Source organism: Prionailurus viverrinus, chromosome C1 (genome assembly GCF_022837055.1).
Source record: "Prionailurus viverrinus isolate Anna chromosome C1, UM_Priviv_1.0, whole genome shotgun sequence".
Classification (NCBI taxonomy): Eukaryota; Metazoa; Chordata; class Mammalia; order Carnivora; family Felidae; genus Prionailurus; species Prionailurus viverrinus.
Genome location: NC_062568.1, coordinates 184019231 through 184040803, shown reverse-complemented (window position 1 = coordinate 184040803; position 21573 = coordinate 184019231). Strand labels below are relative to the sequence as shown.

Below are 21573 nucleotides of genomic sequence, written 5' to 3'. Positions count from 1 at the left end.
GACTGCAGTCTGTCAGTTGTTCTCAGCTCAGGAGCTCACAGTTTGGCTGCTGATGTTAATAACCCTTGGGAGATCACCTCCCAGACCTACCAAACCCCAAGAATTCCAGTGCTCCCTAATAATCCTCTCCACCCCCACTTAGCAACTGGGTGGGGAGAAGGTAAAGGCGTGTTTAAGGACTTTCGCTTTGCTTCATATTGAACTTTTCCCAGCCCCATTTTAAAGCAGCCCCATTAGTATTTTAAGTATCAGCATCACAAAGCAAAATCCCAGGATTGCAGTCATTACATCATCTTAAAGGAGACTCACACCTCAGCAAAGGCAGTAAAATCAAATGAAAGATCATCAAGAAAGAATCCATTGATGGATTTCACAAAAATTTGTGTGGAAATTTTGATAGCAAGGGAAGACTTTAAAGCAATGTAAGAAAGGACTGAGCAGTTTGATTTGAGTTTACTGAAATTCTTCACATATCATGTCAGCATGTAGCATTTGCAACTAAAGTTCACCATATGATTTTGTACACAAAGGAGGAAAAATATGTTTCCAGGAAAACTAGAATTTACCCCACACAGGACTTGTATTCATTGTTAAGTATTTGATTAGTGAACACAGGTTGAGATAAGCACAGACTTGCAGAACAGGACTATTTCTCATTGTGTCTAGAAATGAATGGTAAACGGTCTTGGCCTTGGCCTGGTCCTCAGCCTTAGCGTCAGAAAAATCCTGGGCACTTTGAAGCTAGCTGGCTGGCACACGAGACACAGCATAAGCAGGGAGCCTCTAGGAAGTGTGATGAGTTGCTCTGAAGGACACTTTATTGTTAGGATTGTTTGGTTCACCAGGGATGAAATAAGTCCCACAGGGAGTCCTGTCAGGTCACTGCACCAAAGAGCTGTCTCCTGCCAAACAGATTCTTCCCAAGTCTCAGCTGTCCTGTTGGGAAAACCTAGCTATGGGAAGAATGTGCTCCCTCCCCACCTTCCTTAATACTTTGCCACTACCACTACCAAGTGCTTTTCGAATACCAGCCTCTGGTATTGGCGGTGGGAGATTAATGGGATACACTTATTCCTTAGGCCTTCATAAGCTGTTTTCCGGCTACTAGCACTGTGATTTGACATGTGGACCTTTCAGAATTTTGGCCACTCAGGGATAAGAATGAGTGCTACGTGGTAATGGTCCATGGATCCCTTGGTGGGAGGTAGGAGGAAGGGACTCCATATTCCTTTCAGTCCATCATCCTTACTGAGCACTTGCTCTGTGCCAGCCCTTGTGGTGGGACAATGTGTTATGGGAAACAGGCACCAGGGATTGCAGTGGCAGTGACGTGTGGTGCTGAGTACACCTAAAAGACACCTAAGTTGAAGTGAGCTCTAACCTCAACCCCCTATCAATCAGACATTTACAATCCCAGTTGCAGTTAGGAACACTGAGACTGTGAGTTTGTTATAGTGTCTTGTTCAAGCCACACAGCATGTTAGAGCTGGGATTGGAAAGGTTTGTTTGGCACCAAAGGTCATGCTTGACCAATAGTTCTCAAACGGGGGCAGTTTTGCCCCTTAGGGGACATTTGGCCATGTCCAGAGACAGTTTTGACTGTCACAATGGGAGAGGCTTCTGCTAGCATCTAATGGGTGCTAAACATTCTATAATGCAGAGGATAGCCCCTTACAACACAGAATTATTCAGCCCCTTTCTAAAAAGTTGGAGGTTTGATTTTTTTCCCCCTCTTCAGATGCCATGACAGGTAAGAGTTAACTGACAACTCCACTGCCTGGCAAAGCTTCATGGTTTTTCTCCTTTTTTTTTTTTTTTTTTTCCAAAAGTTAGTTAAGAAATAGTGTTAGTTCTGGGAATGACTATACAGATCTGTTGGAGAAAGTCAGGATCCTGGTGAACTAATTTGAGTCAGTGGCTAAAGAATTCTCTTAATGCTTGACCAGTCCCAGCCCCACCCTGCCGCAAGGCTCCTGCTGTGGAAATCAATCAGCTGTGTATCTCAAGCTGCTTCCTGTAGGGTGTGTTATGGAATGGCATCAGCCCCTGCACCAGCTGGGTGTCCTGATCTCAGTGTGATTTTATCAGACTCTGTCTCTTTTGAGCCTTGCTGTTTGGAACAAAGGATCCTCTGTTAGGAATGCAGAGAGCTCCTCTGATTGGACTGCTAGCGTGTACGTACATGGTTCCCACGGAAAAAACAGACATAATTTATGCTGTAGCCTTCTAGAACTTGGGCTTCCAAGTTGCTTTTCCCTTAGCTTCTGTCTGTATTTACCCTTCTTTCTGTATGTACTTATCCTTCACCCAGTTCAATGTAGGAGCCATCTGATCTGATGGATTAAATGATGGCATCCTTCAGAACTGGTCTGTATCCCTCTAGTCTTTTCCTTTTCCAGCCTTGGAAACCACATATTTGATCCTCACTGTTTTTTCCAGTCTTAATTCCTATATAGACCACCCATCCACTTGTCTCAAACACTCTTTATACATTATGCATATTTCTACCCATACCTGAAGGCTTGGTTCTAGTCCCATGTCTCCACAAAGCCTCCTTCCCAAATTCACTACTTCTGTTCTCCTAAACCACTTAATGTGTGCAACTCATTTGGCCTTTATCCTATACTGCCTAACTTTGGTGTTTTCTCATTATAGGCATTTGTCCCATCTTTGAATAAATTCATTTTTGTGTCTCTCGAAGTAGTTAACATGTTGGTGTGCACATAGTTGGAGATTAGTGAATTCTGACTGATTGGATGAGTGCTCTTTATTTCTCATAAGCCATGTGAGCTCTGGGATTCAAAATGCTGTCAACTTTGCAAGACTTGAGGCAAATCCTTGTGAATCCCAAAAAATTCTAATCCCAGCCTGGATTCTTCACCTCTCCTTCTTGCCTCTGGGCTCCCTTCCTTCTCTACTAGTTAGCATATGTTAAATAGTGGGATTTTATTTCAGACAAAGAAATTTGCTACCAAGCACACTTGAAGAAAGCCAGATTCTGAAATATTGGCTTGCAGTTACCCATCACTTTATAGTCATTGTCATTTACCCAATTAGTTCACAGGGAGAGTCTTCATACTTCATGCAATTTAGTGTAGTGAAGAAAATTGAATCTGAGTTTTAGTCAGAAATATCCAGCTTTGAGTTCTGGCTCTGTCATTTACTAGCTGAGTGACCTTGGGGAAAATTACTTAACCTCTCTGTATAGTTAACTTTATAAAATGTGAGCAGTGGTAAATCATACCTATAGAGTTTTTATGAGAGTTCAATGAAGTGATGTAGATGAAGGTACCAGGCATATATTAAGTGATCAATAAATGACAATCTTTTATTTTAAAAAAATTTATCTAGGTAGACAAATTAGAATATTATGAAATCTTTTTAATAAAAAGTTATGCCTTTTGTTCCTAGGGATAATTATTCTCCAGAAGATTTGCTGTAAGGCCCAGTACCAGATTAGATTAGCTTTTTCTCTTCTGGGAAAAATGAAAATTATGAGGATAAAGTACAATTAGCTCAATGGCAGCAGTGAAACAAGTGGATGGACAAACAGCTTTCCCAAACAGTATTTGTGGGGAACAAGAGTAGAGCTGGTTTCTAACCTTAGAGTAGCAGTATATAGGCAGTATAGGTCATGACTCCTAACACAGCTGTAAATATACTTTATGTACACATACATACGCATATATGTTTGCTTACTTATTCATTAACCTGTTAATTTATTCATTCATATCAAAATCCCACAGCCAGCATGTTTTTCTGAGACCATTTTGACCTTGGCTTATGTGCTCTACAAATCAGTGTTATTTTCATATCATTAACTAGAATTAACCAGAAGCCATTACCAGCTCAGTGACTTCCTCAGTAGCTCAGAGTTGCCCATCAGATCAGCTTTAATGATAACAGGGTCCTTGGCCTAATTAGCTTTTAACATAGACCATGTTATCTTCCCTTGTTGCCATACAATGGCAACTACCAAGTCAGCATCTTTGGAAGCTACGCCTCTTAATATTAATCAATCTTTAATTAAAACATTGAGGTGTGAGGAGAAAAGGTATCAGCTTAATTTCAGAGGAAAGCAGCTTAAAAAACAGAGATATAATTAATCTCTCTGCCAAGTGTATACACCAGATCCAGATAGTTTTACAGAAAAGCTTTAATTCTTCATAGTTTCCGCAGACATGTTTTTAATATTCAGTTATATGTATATATGAGTTAAGGGAAGAAGAAGAAGCTAAGAATTCAAAGAAATTGAACTTCTATGAGGCCTCCTCCAGCTTGAATTCATTGCATCTATCTAAGTGACCCATTTAATATCTCTGTCATCTTGCAGTTCATTCCCAAAAGAAAAGCTCTGATTTGGGTCCAGTTCTTTACATGCAAACCTAATGTGGTTGTTTGTTGATTGATGGTAAGAATTGCTTTAGTAACAAAATGAAAGAGACAGTTTTCATAAATCTCTTCCCTCTGTATTATTTATCCTACCTCTTTTTCTAATATTGGAGAAAGGACCCCTATAGCAAGATTTCTTGACAATTCACCCCCAAGGACCTGTTTCATAGAAATAACCAAGCAATTTTGTGAAGTTGTTCATATGTGAAAGTTGTGAAGTCATGCAAACCTGGAACAGGAAAGACTGCTCTCGGTCCCAAATGAAAGCCTACGTGGTCACTTTCTCAGGAAAGCCTTTCCTAAACCTGCAGGCCACATCGGGCCCCCTTGACTGGTGCTGTCATAGTACTGCTCACTTTTCTTTCAGAGTGCTTCTTACAAGTGAATTAAAATGAATGTCACCCAACCCCCCTCCCACCCCCGCACCCCCCCCCCCCCACTGGAATGTAGGCTCCTGACCACATCTTCCTCATCACTCTCTCCTTTAGTGCCTGGCATAATTTAGAGCACATAGTAGACGCCTGTAAATACTGAACAAATGAAGAAGAATCAAGGATACATCTTATGAAATTACTTGCCTTAAGAGGGCAGATGAGAAACCCAAGGGACAAAGAAGTACTGCCTAAAAAGACAGCATCAGAATAGCACAGTGCCATGGAAGCCAAAAGAACAGTCTCAAGAAGAAGGGAGGATGAATACTTTCTCATCACTGCTTATCCTTAATCCCCTAATGTGATCCAGCCCCCATCACAGCACTGAAACTGTTCGCTTAGAAGTAATCGCTGATGTCCTAGTTGCCAAGTCTAACTCATCATCCTCCTCTGTTATGCGGCATTTAACATCATAGCTTCTTTTCTTTCCTGACATTGTACTCTCTCCATTCTCTTCTCTAGCTGCCATTCTGCTTTCTTTTTTAGTTTGTCCTTGTACTTCCCAAATATGTGGTTCTTAAAATTCTGTCATCTACCCTCTTCCCTTTTTCTACACTGTTAACCCCTAGATGTGCACCCCCTCACTCATCTGTGGGAGAAAGGTTCCAGATCTGTATCTTTATCCCCAAACCTCAATTTTTTGTGTGAAGGGCCTTTCTGGATACCTCCACATAGGTTGCCTTTGAGTACTTCACATTCAATGTACCCTAAATTGAATGTTAACTTCTTCAAATAGTTTCTTCCTCTCTGCTTTGTTTTATAGGACTATTATGCCCTCAGTAATTTAAGAGTAGTGCTACGGCATTATCTTATGTTTATTTCCCCCTTAACCTCTACCTTCTATATGGTCAGTTGTGAAGTTCAAATATTCTGCCTCTGTGATTTCTTTCACAGCTCCCTTCCTCATTTTCACAAGTTCAGACCTTTATTACCTCTTGACTAAACTATAAAGCCCTCCTGATGGCTCTACCTTCAATCTCCTGTATCTACAGTTTATTCTGCACATAGACCAATGCAGTATCATCAGCTACAAGCTCAAATCTTAAGTGCCCAGGTATTCAATACTATGCTACTTTGGACAAGTAAGTTTACCACCTCAAGTTTCATTTATAAAAAATTAAGAATTTGTATTTTTAGGGGCGCCTGGGTGGCGCAGTCGGTTAAGCGTCCGACTTCAGCCAGGTCACGATCTCGCGGTCCGTGAGTTCGAGCCCCGCGTCGGGCTCTGGCCTGATGGCTCAGAGCCTGGAGCCTGTTTCCGATTCTGTGTCTCCCTCTCTCTCTGCCCCTCCCCCGTTCATGCTCTGTCTCTCTCTGTCCCAAAATAAATAAAAAACGTTGAAAAAAAAAAATTAAAAAAAAAAAAAAAAAGAATTTGTATTTTTAAAATGAGATAATATTAAGTTATTAAATGGCATTTTAATGAGCACCCAGTCCGAAATTCTTAGGAAACTTTCCACACACCACTCAGTAACTTTCATGATCCCCTGATAAGTTTACATAAGTAAATCTCAATGTCATAAATGTTTTCTGAATAAAGCATAAATCCATGCTTGGCATTCAGGAGCCTTGCTGAACTGGCCTTGAGCTACTTACCACTCTTACCTCTCATACACCCTGTACTTAAGCCATGCTTACCGTGAGTTTGCTTCTTTTGGGGTCTCTGCCTCTAGGCTTTCACTTAGAAATCTTGTCTTCACAATCTCTGCATATTCACATCCTAGTGAGTAAATGTGATTCCATAAAGCTTTACCTGATTCCCCCTGCCTTCCTTTCTTCCACACTTCTGTCTGGTCTTTTCTAACTTGCAGAGCCCCATGCTTTTGTCATTACTACCTCGATGAGTGGCTAAAAGAGAGATTGATACACTGTCTTTTGGGAAGTCTGCAAGCAGGAAAGAGCTTACCAGGGTCATGAGAGTTCCTGCAGAGTGTGTGGAAAGTTTTCTCATGGGTTTGGCAATACATGCGAGCTCACAGAGCCTCAAAATCCTTAGTATCCCATTTAAAACAAGCTTCACATCATGCTTTATTGCTTAATGAGCCACTCTGTAGCCATCTTTGTATTATAAAAACACCTTAGAATGGTAGTTACTGATGCCCAACAGGTACAGACTAATACTGTGGAGTTTCCACTTGCCACTAAATAAATGCTTGTAAAGTCTAGTGAGCCTAAGATGAAAGGCATTTTGTAGATTTAAAATGTGCAAGATGTAACCAGCCTTCTGTATCCTCCTCTAATCAGAACTAATCCTCTGAGAGAGAGAGGCATATGAAAAGGCACTGAAGAATCTGAGGAAGTATGGATCTGGGGTCTCCAGATTGTCCTAGGAGGCTGGTAGTTTAAGAGTGGAGCAAAGGTGGGCTACCAGGGTGGTTCAGTCCATTGAGCGACTGACTCCTTCCTGATTTTGGCTCGGGTCATGATCCCAGGATTGAGCCCCACATCGGGCTCCATGTTGAGCATGAAGTCTGCTTAGGATTCTCTCTGTCTACCTCTCTGCCCCTCTCCCCAGCTCGCCCTCTTTCCTCTCTCTCTCTCTCTCTCTCTCTCTCTCTCTCTCTCTCTCAAAAAGAGAAAAAAAAGACTAGAGCAAAGGCAAAATGCAAGGTTCAAAACTTGGAAAGAGAGCAGTGTTAGGGTGTGAGGAGACTCCACCCAGCTGTCTTTAATTAGGAAGACAGCAGGAAGGGCCAGGATTGTTCTTTCTTCTAAGTTCACTGAAAGAAAACCTGATACCAAATTTCGTTCTTAGGAATTTCAAAATAAGTAGAGAATTCTTTGAACTCTGTAATCAACTAACTGGAAACTAATTTGAAATTTGGCTTCAGCACATATATTTGTGGTTACAGGAGTAGGGGAAGCATCCAAAGAGGTTCTCTGGAGCTCTCTGTTCTTGTCTTTTAAAAAGTTTACACACAGCAAGTGAAATGAACAGATGCTTTTTTTGTTGGAGCTATCAGGGTAACAAGAGGCTGAAAGCTATATCAGGTATTTATTTCAGTCACTGAGATGGCTATTGGCAGAGTTCCACATACCAAAACTAAAGAGAAACTCATGAACAGATAAAAAAAAAAAAAAAGACATGGAGGAAAGAGCCCTGTGCTTCCTTGTCTTGATTTCTTCCTAAACACATGCTAACGATAAAAAAAGGAGCAAAGCATTCAGATAGCACTCTCTGGCGGCTTTTTTTTTTTTTTTTTTTTGTAGTTGGGGAGAGAATTGGACAATTTTATGTAATCCTTTCTATAAGAGTGTGTTTGAACTTTGGGGAAATTTATAATCTCTAACACTTTAGTCAGAGGGTATAACTTAAGCCAATAAATACCTTAAATTTGAACTTCATAGTTGTTAAAATGCTCTGCTTATTTACATTATAACATGGAGCATTTGATGAGAATAATGAGAATAAGGTAGATAGATAGGTGTGGGGGGAGGGGATTTAGTAAAGACTGAATTGGTTGGCACCTGACTTGGTGAGGAAACAGGAAAGGAATTTCTGGCCATGAAGTTTGTGATTCCACATCAAGATCATTCTTTATAATGGAATAACCACCCACCCTAGTTGAGAGCCAGAATTCCTCAGATTCTTCCAACCAGAGGGGCCCTGGCACACTAAACAGTCTGTTACGATATCTGAACACTTAAGTGAGTGTATTTGGCCAGGGAGACTTGCTAGTGAAACTGATCTTGCCTTCCCTGGGTTTTTCCAGTTGTACTGAATAATTAACAGAAAAATTAAGACCCAGATTCCCTGAAATGTTAAGTACCAGATCTGTAAGCTGATCAAACCTTAGAATCACAGTGTGTCATAATTAGAAAGGACCTTAAAATTCATCCTGAACAAACTGATAGAGGATTTGTAAATCTGTTTCCCTAAATCCTTGCCAAGTGATTGCTTGAATTTCTGCTCAAATACCTCCAGGGTCAGGAAAGTCCTCACTTTAGCAGACACTCTATTCTTTGAATAGCTGTGAGAAAGCTTTTTGTTGGTTCAAAATCTGCCCTTGGATCTTAGTGTGCCAATTTAAGGAGCCATCCAAAACAAGCCTCCTTCCTCCCACATCCCAGCCCTCAGATATTTCACACTGATCATATTGCCTGGAACCTTCTCTAGGCCATCCATTCTTGGTTCTTTCTACTGTTTGTAGAAAGAGGACAAGGTTTCTAGTGTCTTGTAGTATAGGACCAGGAAGACTCAGGATTCTAGGGCAGCTTCTTTAAAACTTTTAAAACTAAAGAAAAGGTTAGGCTATCAAGACACAATCTAGTCTACAGTTTACAGATAGGGAGATAGTCTTTTGGATTTGAGAGGGCAGAATTGATCAGCAGCCTCTTTTAAAGTGAGAAATGAAGTGTAACACATTTTGCCAGTGAACGGTCTATTTTAGTTGCTTAATTTTTTTTTTTTTTTAAGTAGCCTCACTCCCAACGTAAGGCTTGAACTCACGACCCTGAGATCAAGGGCCGCATGACTGCTCTACCGACTGAGCCAGGCAGGCGCCCCTTTAGTTGCTTAATTCAGATCACAGGCTTCAGCCCACACCTCATTTTTGCCAAGGACCTCTCTGGCTCCCTGAGTTAAGCCTAAGGCTCAGCTCAGGGTTTCACTGCCAGATCTCCACATGCCAACTATTGGCTTCACTCATTTTTTGTGTCAAGGATAGAAATAACTTTTCCATAAGTTTTACCATCTATATTGACCACATGGTTCAACAGAGATTCAGAAATTTTAATAGACTTTGTTGTTTTTCCTTCATAAAATACGAAAATGACCATCACAAAGGGAGCAGAGTATTGTACTCCTTGAGAAATGCAGCTGTCTCTGTTGGACAGTTTCCTGGGTTGCCCTTTGTACTTAACTGGTTTAACAGTCACCAGGTGATCAGATGGCTTTTGTAAAAGCCAAAAAGCTGTGGACAGGATTGTGGGCCACCTTTCTCCCGTATTTTCCGTTTTGAGACTTGAAATACAGACGCATGCCTTTGAGCTGGCCCCAGGGAGGCTCAGGTTTCCTTGGATGTGCGCCGCAATAAAGGAGCCCAGGTGTTAGGGCGTGGGTCTCTGCTGCCGGCATCTCCACCGCCCCACCTCTGCCCTCCTTCCTCAGTCCTTGCCACCTCTCATGTCTGCGGGCAGATAAATTCTGGTGGGAGGATGGACCAAGACCTGATGTACAGGAGAAGGAAAGAGAAGGTGCCTAGAGTTCATCCAATAACTTGGCCTCTGGGCCTAAGAGAATACGTTCGGACACCCAGAAAGTGCCGGGTTTAAGGCCAGAGTGTTGTTGGGCCCTGCAGGGGCGCGCTAAAGGTGACATTGGAGGGACCAGGACAGCCTTTGGTGATAGAGCTGGAGCCGAGAGCGATGCGTGCCGCCCGCCGCAGCCGGCACGACCCCGCGGGCAGATGGGGCCCCGAGTGGCCCCTGCCAGAACCCGCTGGCTGGGGGAGGCGGGGCGTCCCTTCTAGGTTCGCTCGCCCTTGGGCTGGGCTCGGAGCCCGGCGGGTCCGGACGCGGCGGGGGTGGCAGGGGGGTCGGGCCAGCGGGTGGAGGGCGGGGCTTTCCTTTGTCAGGGGATTTGCGCTGCGCTGCCGAGCCTCGCGCGGGTGCCGCCCCCCTCCTCTCGCCCTCTCGGGGGGGCGGGGCTCTCCCTCGGGCCCTGGGGCGCGGTGGGCGTGGGCTTGGTGAGCCGAGCGGCTGGCGCCGGGGCTCCCAGGCCCTGAACCGCGCGGAAGCCCCGCCCCCGCCGCCTCGGCCTCCAATCCTCTCCGCCGCACCCTCCTCCTCCGCTCGGGTCGCTCCTTTTCCCTGCCCCCGCCGCGGCTCCGCCTCCGCCCTCCTCCCCTTGGCTCTCCGCGTCGCGCTCCCGGGCTTCCAGGGGGGCTGCCCGGGCGGGGCGGCGCGGCGCGGCGGCGCGGGGAAGGGGGAGGAGAGCCGCTCGCCAGCCCAGCACTTGCAGCGAGCGGCGGGTGAGCGGGCCGCGCGGCGAGGGGGAGGAGGGCTCGCCCCCGCCCGGCCCGAGCGGAGCCTTTTGTTCCCAGCCAGAAGTTTTGCATGCCGGGACCGTGACAGCTGCGGGCGGGGAGAACGGCGGGGCCGCGGGGCCGGCGGTGGCGGAGAATAGAGGCGGCTGCTTGACATGCAGCCCACGGCGCGGCGGCTGCGGGCCGGGGACTGGCGGCGGCGGGGGAGGCGGCGCCCACAGCACGCGGGACTCAGCTGCCGGAGGGACAAACTAACTTCCTGAGCGCGGGACTGGAGGCCGGCGCGGCCCGGAGCCACCTGCCAGCCTGCGGTGAGGCAACCCTGGCCCTCAGGGCGCGCGGCATGGCGCGGGGGAGCGGGCCGCGCTGAGAGAGCCTTTCGACCGGCCCTCGGCCGCCGCTGCAGCCTGCCGGCCTTTCAAAGGCCCGGCGCCGGGCTCCACTCGCCTTGTTTTGCGGCCACAGCGCAGGGCTGTTCTGGGAGCCACAACAATGCCATGATGTTTTGGAGACAGGAAGCCCCAAGCTGGCCCCGAATGAAGGACTTCCTGTGTTTAAAGTTGCAGGAATATCCGCCGACCAGCCCAGTTCAAATGCAAACACCCGAACTAGGGAGGACGAATGGCTAATTCAGACCAGCTGGACTCTCCAGGACTGGAACTGAGGATAAAATGAAAGGAATTCTTAGGAGCTTGGGCCATACTTGAAGACTGGGAAGGCTGTGCCATTGTTACTAAGGGACACAGTCGGTATAAAGCTTCTAACTCTGGGTGAGAAGTGAGTGGAACTAGGTATTGAATAAGACTGGGCAATATCAAATGATTTGATTTTTTTTTTTTTTTTTTTTTTTACTGACTGAATTAGAGCGGTGCTCTTAAAAACACACACAAGAGAAGCCATACAAGGAATTATTTTATATTTGTTGATTAAATTATACTGCTTATCTGTCTGCAACTATGAGGCTGTTAGCCTGTGAGGGAAAAACTGTTCCACTTAGAAGCTCCCAGAATGGTTTCAGAGTTGGACTTGCAGGCTTTTTTGGAGGGCAGATCCAGTTGGTGGTCCTGGGTTGTGAACTGGTAAAAGGATTTTTAACTTCTGCAGAATGCATTTTTGGGTAACCTGTGAAAAACTTTTAAAAGATTGATGTTTCATCTTGATTGAAAAAGTATGGGTAAGCCACTCAGCAGGCCAGACTGTTTAAGGCAGAACCCCACCTGCCTGGGGAAAGGAGAGGAAGAGGATGGCTATATAGAGGATTGTTATGTTCCACAGAGATCTATATATGATACAATGAGAATAAATGAACAAATTGACCAGGGGTCAAAGCTTAATCAGACTTCAAAAAGCACCATGGAAAAGATGGAAGGAAGTACTATATCCAGTAATGGTACCTTAGGAGCAGCATCTAATGTTTTTGAATCGAGAGCACCAGAAGGCAAAAAGCTGGATGAGAGAATAATATTTGATGCACTAAAGTTAACCAGTGATGTGCAGAAGTCAGCACCTGTTCCACCCAGAAGGCGACCAAATGCAGAACGCAAAGATAATGTTAACAGGAGATCATGGAAGTCTTTCATGCCACCCAATTTCCCAGAATTTGCAGAAAGGATGGAAGCTTCTCTCAGTGAGGTTTCAGAAGCCGGTGCTTCAAATCCTTCCTTGCAAGAGAAGAAGGAATCCAGTTCCGCATTGACAGAAAGTTCTGGTCATTTGGACAACAGGGAACCTCAGTCAGAGTCAGTGACTCTGGAACATGTGTCCAAATCCATAGATATTCCAGAAGTGCAGGATTTGAAAAACTTAAGTGGAGAGTGCCAAGACTTCAGATTGCAGCCGCCCAGTGAGCACTCTCCCCGTGAATTCCAGCCTCTAGAACCAGAAGCTGCAGCAGCAAGTGGTAACACAGATGTAATGCAGGAACACAGATTCTCAAGTGCAACCTGGCCCAGAGCCATGAAAAGTTTAGCTAAGGGAGCCTTCATTGAGAAGCAGCACCCCCTTGGGGACACAGCTTGCACTGTGGAAATGCCACCTCTTTCCCCTTGCCTGAGTGAGGAGCTGTTGGATCCAGGATTGCATTTTCTCATAACTCCCAGCCTGAGAGAGAAAACAGAGTCTGAGCTAAAGTTTGAGGAGGATGAGCGATGGATAATGATGGAAGCTGAGGAGGAGTGGGAGGAAGAGAAACTGTCAGAGAGAGGAAAGACTTTTCTAATGGCAGATGAGAAAAAGAACAGCCTGGCAGATATTTTTGAAGAAAAAGAACAAGCAAACACTGTAGCGGTGGCAGAGGATGGAGCGGATTGTTCAGCTGCTGTCATAAGGACTTTTGACCACCTAGCTCTCAGTCAAGTTTGCTCTGATGACCTACAGCCGGCTAAGAAACATTTGGCTTCTGTTCTCAAGGATACACCTCTTGATTACAGTTGTGTTTTCACAGGTGAGAGTGCTGTACGTGAGCTGACAAATAGAACTGCTCAGGGGCTGGAGGGTCTTGTTTCTGATTTAGAATATACTGTTGGTCCTATTGATTCAGAGCAGCTCTCTGACACAGATTCAGTGCAGATGTTTCTTGAACTTGAAAAAGAGTGTTTATGTGAAGAAGGAGTAACTCCTCTAGTTGAACTGGAGAAGCAAGCCTCTTCTGAAGGGCTGGCCCCATCCCAGGATGCAGAAAATTCACTTGTAATTAGTCATTTTCCAGGGACTGACTTAGAAGAGGAACACATAGGCCTTTTAAATGTGAGGGTGAAAGACTCTGATACTGGATTGGATTGTGAATATTTTAATGCCCTGGATTCTTCTCAGGTGCCTAATGCTGTGGAACTTATTGCCCACTCTGATACCGTGGGAGACACTTCCACTGTTAGTGAGGAGGAGCATGACAAAGTGCCTTCTAGCCCCAAGACTGCAGGGGAATTTAAGTTCAGAAACCCAGGAGATCTGGAGTCTCTGGGAAAGCTGGACCCAGGAGGATTGCCCAACTCTGATCATAGGGCTTCTCATCCAGAAGACTTACTAGGCTTTGTAGCTGAGCTGGCCAAAGAAAATGGCAATCTGTCCCAGGTAGACTGCGGTCACACTGAGGGGAATTTTGAGGAGTGTGTTGAGAGGGTCCCCCTCAGTTGTGCTTTTAGCTATGAACTAACAGATGTTACCTCAGTATCTGAAGTAGAGGTGTTATCGCATGATTCATATTTACGAACAGATGAGATTCATTTGGAAAGTGAAAAAGGAGCTATTAATCAAGAAAGTAACAATCTGGCTTCCTTGGGAACCGTGGACCCTTATGAATTGTCCAAGGAGAAAGTTTGGGATGCGGATGGTGAGGTGCAAGAGCTGGGTAATGAAGCCAAGCTTTCGGAGGACCAAGCCCCAGCACATTTTCACAGAGCCTTCACAGGGCAGATCTTCCAAGCTCTCCAGAGGAAGTGCACAGAGTCAGATGGTCTGAATCTGCCCCTGCTGGTTGAAGGACCAAGACCTAGCAGAGATGGCTTGGAAACTGTGAATGAGACAAAGCCCAAGCTGACTGTGGCATCATCAGAGGGAGGGGAGACAGAAATGAGAGATTCAGATTCACTGCTAAATCTCTTTCTAGAGGAGCAAATTACCAAGGTTAGTAGTACTGAACCAGTTTTGGAGGGATGGACACCCATCCCACAGAAGCCTGTCACCGCTGCCTCAGTGCCCACTGCAGAAGATGGTGCCCTAGATGCTGCAGCGCTCCTCCCAGAGGCAGACATCCCAGCTGCTGCAGCGCCTGCCCCACAGGTGGACACACCAGTTGATTCAGTGGCCACCACAGAGGCACATGTCCTAGTTGTTTCAGTGGCCACCACAGAGGAGGACATCCTGGCTGCTCCCCCAGCCGTTGCAGTGGCTACCACGAGAGATGATATTCCAGAGGGATCTGTCACCCCAGCTTCTGCAGTGCCTGCTCCAGAGGAGCCTATTAACCCAGCTGATCGAGTGCCCACCTCGGAGGAGCCTGCCACCCCTGCTGTTAGAGTGACCATCCCAGAGGCACCCGCAGCCCCAGCTGCTGCAGTGCCCACCCCGGAGGAGCCTGCAGCCCCAGCTGATAGAGTGCCCACCACGGAGGAGCCTGCTGCTCCAGCTGATAGAGTGCCTGCCCTGGGGGATTCTGCCATCTCAGCTGCTGCAGTGTCCACCCTGGAGGAGCCTGCAGCCCCAGCTGCTGCAGTGCCCACCCCAGAGGAGCCTGCCACTCCAGCTGCTGCAGTGCCCACCCGAGAGGGTCCTGCCACTCCAGCTGCTGCAGTGCCCACCCCAGAGGAGCCTGCAGGCCCAGCTGCTGCAGTACCCACCCCGGAGGAGCCTGCAGCCCCAACTGATAGAGTGCCCACCCCAGAGGAGCCTGCAGCCCCAGATGATAGAGTGCCCACCCCGGAGGAGCCTATAGCCCTAGCTGATAGAGTGCCCACCCCAGAGGAGCCTGCAGCCCCAGCTGATAGAGTGCCCACCCTGGAGGAGCCTGCAGCCCCAGCTGCTGCAGTGCCCACCCCAGAGGAGCCTGCCACTCCAGCTGCTGCAGTGCCCACCCCGGAGGAGCCTGCAGGCCCAGCTGCTGCAGTACCCACCCCGGAGGAGCCTGCAGCCCCAACTGATAGAGTGCCCACCCCAGAGGAGCCTGCAGCCCCAGATGATAGAGTGCCCACCCCGGAGGAGCCTATAGCCCTAGCTGATAGAGTGCCCACCCCAGAGGAGCCTGCAGCCCCAGCTGATAGAGTGCCCACCCCAGAGGAGCCTACAGCCCCAGCTGATAGAGTGCCCACCCCGGAGGAGCCTGCAGCCCCAGCTACTGCACTGCCTGAGGAAATGTTCCTTGCTGGTGCACCCCTCCTGGGAGATACTGCCCACACTGATTCTGGGCCTATCTCAGAAGAAGGAACTCCTGTTCTAGAAGAGGCTTCCCCTGCTAGAATGTGGATTAAGGGGGACCTTGAGTCCTCAGGATTTGAAATAAAAGAGGTGACTGGCACAGTGCTGCATGGGAAAGTGCCTCTGGCTGCAACTGATGAATTAAATTCAAATGAGGTAATTGTTGCTCATTTTGTTGGGAAAGGATCTGGGGAGTAAAGTGAGATGTGCAAGTTCCCTTGGTAGTGATTAGAAAGGGCACAGATAATCCTTTCTTTGGTTCTCTTTGGGGCACTGGACTATTCTGGTCTTTCTGTTGCATTTATGCACAAAATATGTCTTACTTTCATTTGGTGAAAAACTTTACAATTTGTATTTATAAACTGAGCCCAATAGTTGTTGGTTTGCATTTTGGAAAAGATTATTAGCTGGAACAGATGATTCTGCTTTTGAAGATTACAGTGACCATGTTCTGTCCTAAATCAAGAGGCTGCTCTTTAATAAGTGATGTCAGCAGTGAGGGAGGAGTGGGGGTGAGGGCTTTGGAGAGACACCTGAGATAGTTAGCCACTTGGCAAATTAGTTAGATGTCCTGAGTCTCTAGTTTGCGCATTTGTTAAGGCAGAACCCTGTGAGGATAACCTGATAACCCGTGGAAATCACTGTTGATATCGTCCCCCTTTCTCTCCCACATAGCTGTGCTGGTTAGTTGAAAGAATTCACCAAAACGGTTTGGGTGAAGGTGGTATCTAGATGTGTGAATAACAGCTTTTTAATACAAATGTGTGTTTCTTAAAGCCAGAATAAGGCATAATAAGGTTTATGAAAAATAGAGGTATTTTACCTATCTTGTCAAACTTTGTGTCCTGAAGCAAGTCACTCTTTTTCCTGGACCTCTTGTTTCCTGATCCATGAAGTGGGCTGAATGTCCTCCTGCATTCTGTCTGAGCTCCATGGTTCTGCAATTCTTAATGTCAGAGAACGGAAATGTGTTAGAAACCACCCGGAACAGTGTTCACATCCTTGAGCAGTCCTAGTCAAAGACTTTTAAGATTGGCAGCTTTCTACAGTTCACTGCCCCGGTGTCATTTGGGCAATGGTAAGGAATGAAGGAATTGGAAGTTTCATCTAATCTAATATAGCCAGGGATTACTGAGTACAGAGACAGAGGTGGTTTTGATTTTATACCATCCCTAGGGCCCCAAACCGTGCCTGCCTTGTAATAGGCATTCACTGTGACAGACTGAATGAATGAGTGATATCCATCTGAATATCTGTGGATGCTACAAGAAAGATGGGTTCTCACATCCACCCCATTGCAGAGCCTTTCAGGGCAGCTTTGTCGGCTAGAGCACCAGTTAAATCTGCAGCTACCAGCGATGAAAAGTCATTTTGATTGCGGGCCACAAGTGGCCAACTTTGCTACAGATCCCCTGCTTAGCTGAGTGGTGGTGGTGTCCACCTTGGGCTTCACCACCTATTTTGTAAGGTAGCATCCCATCAAGCTTTCAGATTGTTGGACTGATTCCCTTTTCTGAGTTTTACTAAATTCGAAATTGACACTGGGATCCCAATAACTTGTCCAAAGTCACAGGCATTCTTGATTAAACAGAATATTTTTTGTATAAAGCCTACAGCAATAATCAATGAAATACAGGTGTTAAATTTGTAAAGAGCTGATCAAATCTGCCTAAAGGAAAAAAAATCAGAGAAACCCTTAATATCAGTCTCAGATTCTCATCTACAAAATGAGTAAATGGGGCTAGGTAATTTCTGAGGATTTCCTCCAGCTCCAGGGGGGTAATCATTTATGAAATACTGCCTGATACAAACAACAGGAGAAGACAGTGGTAGCCCAGCTGTACAGTTGTCCATCTTTGAAGTATGGTTACTTTATGGAAGCAAGCAAATGCCTGCATTTGTGTACAAAAGAAATCTAAACCATCACCCCAGCCGGGACATTAACCAATAAGAATGTAGAGAGGCTATTTTGAAAACTTTTATTGAAACAAAACAAATATTATAGTGGTAACATGAGCATACAGATTTTTCTGACCAGTGAAATATTATTGAGAGAAAAAGTTTTTCCAAGATGAGAGATGTATGGATTTCATTTCTTCCCAAATGGTTCCTAGAGGCAACTGAACCTGTCATTTTAATACGTAAACACTTAGAACTCAGTAAGTGATCATACCTGAAATGTAGTTTAAACGCTGTGTGTGTGTATGTGTACATACAAATATACACATGTATACATGGTTAAAATAGATATAAACTTTCTAATAGCATTAACAAGAGAGTTCGGTGGAAGAAGCAAAATGCTAGAACTTATTTACTATCCCTATAGTGGAATTCAGACCCACTGAGAGCAGTCTGTGGTTATTTAAACCCTTTTCTCTTTTGCAGACTTCCTTAGTTTTATTTCCAGAGACTGGTTCAATGGAAGAAAAAAAAATCTTTGGTATAAAACTAGGGGTTCTATAACATTCAAAATTGCCAAGAAAGTCTTTTACAGCAAAAGTTGGGAAGCCTCACAATCTTAGTTCAGTGTTTGAATGCTCAGCTAATCAGCAGAACCTTCCTAAATTTGTTTGCCTTCCCTAATACCATTTCTATACAAGGATTCATTCATTCACTGGATAAATATTTATTGTGTACCTACTCTGTGCCAGGTATTGGGGCTCCTGCAGTGAATAGAATTGGCATAGTCCCTCCCCTTGTGGAACTTCTGCTACAGTAATGGAGGCAAATATTGAGCAAAAAGACACAAATACAGGGTTGCCTGGCTGGTTCAGTCAGAAGAGCATGTGACTCTTGATCTCGGGGTGGTGGGTTTGAGCCCCACACTGAGTGTAGAGATTACCGGGGGGGGGGAACCTTTAAAAAAAGAGACACAAATATGTAGTTAGAAATCACAGCAAATGTTTTGAATGAAAAATAAAGGCTGTAATACATAATAGGGATGTTTCATTTTGATTGTGTCAGGGAAAGGATTTTAAAACTGAAACCTGAAGGATACCTAGAAATTATTTAGGCAGAGAGTCAGAGGGAAAAATATGCCAGGTAAAGGAAATGGAAGCTGGGAAGACTTTGGGATGTTAGGACTCTAAGAAGACCAAGTGGCTAGCCCACAGTAAGCAAGGGTTCTGGAAGAGGGCCTTGAAGTAAATCTGGGGAGGTAGGAAGAGGCCAGATGATGCAGGGACTAAGAAGTTTTCAAAAGGATCTATACTTTAAAAACCATGAGAAGCTGTTGAGAGATTTTAAGTAGGGGAGCGAAAGGATTTCATTTACATTTTTAAAACATTACTTGCAGCTTGAAGATAGAGCAAACCAGTCTGCGCAGACAGTAAACATTCTCAACGTTGGGATTTATAAATCTCAGATTTATTTTGTCTTATATTTTATTAGTTTGTCTTATGATTGGCATGAAATATAGAAAACACTGAATGGTTTTCAAAAACAAATCACTCTGGTTGCTGTATGTGGAGTGCATTATAGGAGATCAAGGACAGTAGAAAGGCCTGCTAGGTTACTGCAGTTGGCCAGATGGCTTGAACTGGAGAGATGTCACTGGATTTGAAGATGGTTGGATACAATATATATTTGTGTGTGTGTGTGTGTGTGTGTGTGTATGCATGTGTGTGTGTGTATATACACACATGTATGTATGTATACATATACACACATATATGTATACGTACGTGTGTGGGTGTGTTGGATGTAGAATCAACAAGACCTGATAATGGCTTTTATGTTGAGAAGGAGGGAGAAGGAAAGGGGTGTTTATCAGGGTTGGCTTCTCGATTCTAGTTTGTACAACTGAGCAGATGGGGGCAGTAGTAAATTGTTGATGTAGATAAAAACAGTTTTTAGGGGAGAGGAAAGGGAGAAGTTTTGAGGTACCGTGATTTCATTCATATGCCAGTATTAAAGTACTTGGATGGGCATACACACACACATTTTAGCCACAAGCATCATGGTTAATATTTAAAGATGTGGGAATGGATGGAATTGCCAAGAAGAGAGCCCAGAACTGACATCCTTCCCTGATCCCACACCCATAGACTAACATCTCTCTAGAAGAGAAGGAGGAAGAGAATAAAGGAAATTAAAAAAAAAAAAAAAAAAAAAAAGGATCAGGCAGGATAAAAACTAGGAGAATGTGGTATTACCAAAGATAAAACTGTTGTAAGAAGTTCTTTGGGAAATTTTCTGTTTTATGTCCCAGTTGCGTCTTACACTCTTGCAGTAATTTTTGCTAGTGTTCTGCTCTGGGAAATATCTGCCAGCTCTGGTTGGTTAATAACATGGCACAGCCCCATTGAAATACTGAGGAGTAGGAATTTTAATGCATCTAAAAGCACTGATTTTGCAGAACAGCTTTATTTGGGAGTTGAGAGAAGGGAGCAACTGTTTTTAAATTTACTTTAACATTCTGTTAATTTGTGTTCAAAATAAATACTTAGTATTTATTTAGAGGTACTCTCATAGATTTTTAAAACTCTGGAAAAAGATGAAACACCCATTCCCTCTCAAATTAATCCATAGAGTGGAGGTTGAGAAATGGAGGAAGGAATCCCTGATGTTTCTATAGGAAATGTTCATTGACAAAGTAAATGGAATTCCTTAAAAAAGAATTAATTCTATTATATGAAAGAGGTTACTAAGCTATTTAAATATATTTTACTTTTCTATGTCATTTATATGGCTTGTCCAATAGAGCTTCTTGCCAAGATGGAGATACTCTCTATCTGTGTTGCCCAGTACAGTAGGCACTTAGCCACACATGGCTGTTGACCACATGAAATGTGGCTAGTGTGGCTGAGGAACTGAATTTTTAGTTAAATAGCATTATGTAGCTGCTGGCTACCATACTGGAAAGCACAGAAAGAATTTAAATGCCACAGTATGAGACAAGACTTGCTTACTGGATAAAAGGGTGCTCTTCAGTGTGGGCTTGACATCTTCCCTCCTTACCTTTTGTTTTCTGCTTTCTTTGCCTTTCTAACCCCCACACCCTATCACCAACCACCATTTTGTTGAACCCAAGCAACTTAAAACATGGGAGTTGTTTTTTCCCCCCTCTGCTTTGATTTTTCTGCAGTGAAAAAACATCTTTAGTAGAAAATGGAATCCTAGCACTTGCCTTTTCTGGGAACCCTGTTGTTGGGGAAACAGTCATTTTTAGCTGAACCGCCTTGTAGTGTTGCCTAACAAAATATGGTGTAATCAAATTATAGTATAAAATGAAGCCCACTGGTAATTACCTTTGTAACCTTCCTTTTTTAGTGTTCCCTGGGGCTTTTCCTCCCTGGTGACTCGCTTATCCAGCCATCATAACCCATTCTTTCAAGAATAAGTTTCCTGCTTCAAGTGTGAACTATAGTCTCATATAAGTCAAAATTAATCTTACCCAAACTTATATCTTTCTTTTACATTTTTGTCCTCTTCCATTTTATGTCATTCTTTGTCTTTAATTGACTCACCTATCTCACTGAAACTGAAGGAACATTTTATAGAAGAAAAAAAATAGAAATAAATCCACATTGGATCTATGGGGAATGTGTGGAATGTGGCTGATTTTATCCTCTGATAATTGAGAAAAATATGATCTTAGGGACAATTATTTATTTCATTCTTTTCTTTAATACCATTACAGTGTCAAAGTATTATCTTCTCTTTGTTTCCTTTTAGAACTTTCTAAGTCATAATGGATCTTATTAACTGCAGGGGAGAGAAACATGCATTGTTTGTTACACTTATTCACATTGTTTTAAAATTCCATTGTTTAATGGTGAACATGGGTAGACAGTATTATAATTTTAAAAATACTTTCTGTATATCTGCATCTCAGAGTATGAAGTTGGTAAGGA

The 21573-nt window shown here is 44.4% G+C and overlaps 1 protein-coding gene across 16 annotated transcripts in view; it reads left to right on the top strand.

Moving 5' to 3' along the window:
• MACF1 (microtubule actin crosslinking factor 1) overlaps nt 1–21573 on the top strand; it is a 331328-nt gene that overhangs the window by 256626 nt on the left and 53129 nt on the right. Inside the window, exon 1 of one of the 16 annotated variants that reach the window (XM_047871168.1) lies at nt 10774–15874. The exons of the other annotated variants lie outside the window; for them this stretch is intronic. Coding sequence (XP_047727124.1) covers nt 11981–15874 — 3894 coding nt within the window. The 5' untranslated portion in view covers nt 10774–11980. Of the gene's footprint in view, nt 1–10773; nt 15875–21573 lie in introns of those variants that run through there. 16 annotated transcript variants of the gene reach the window in all.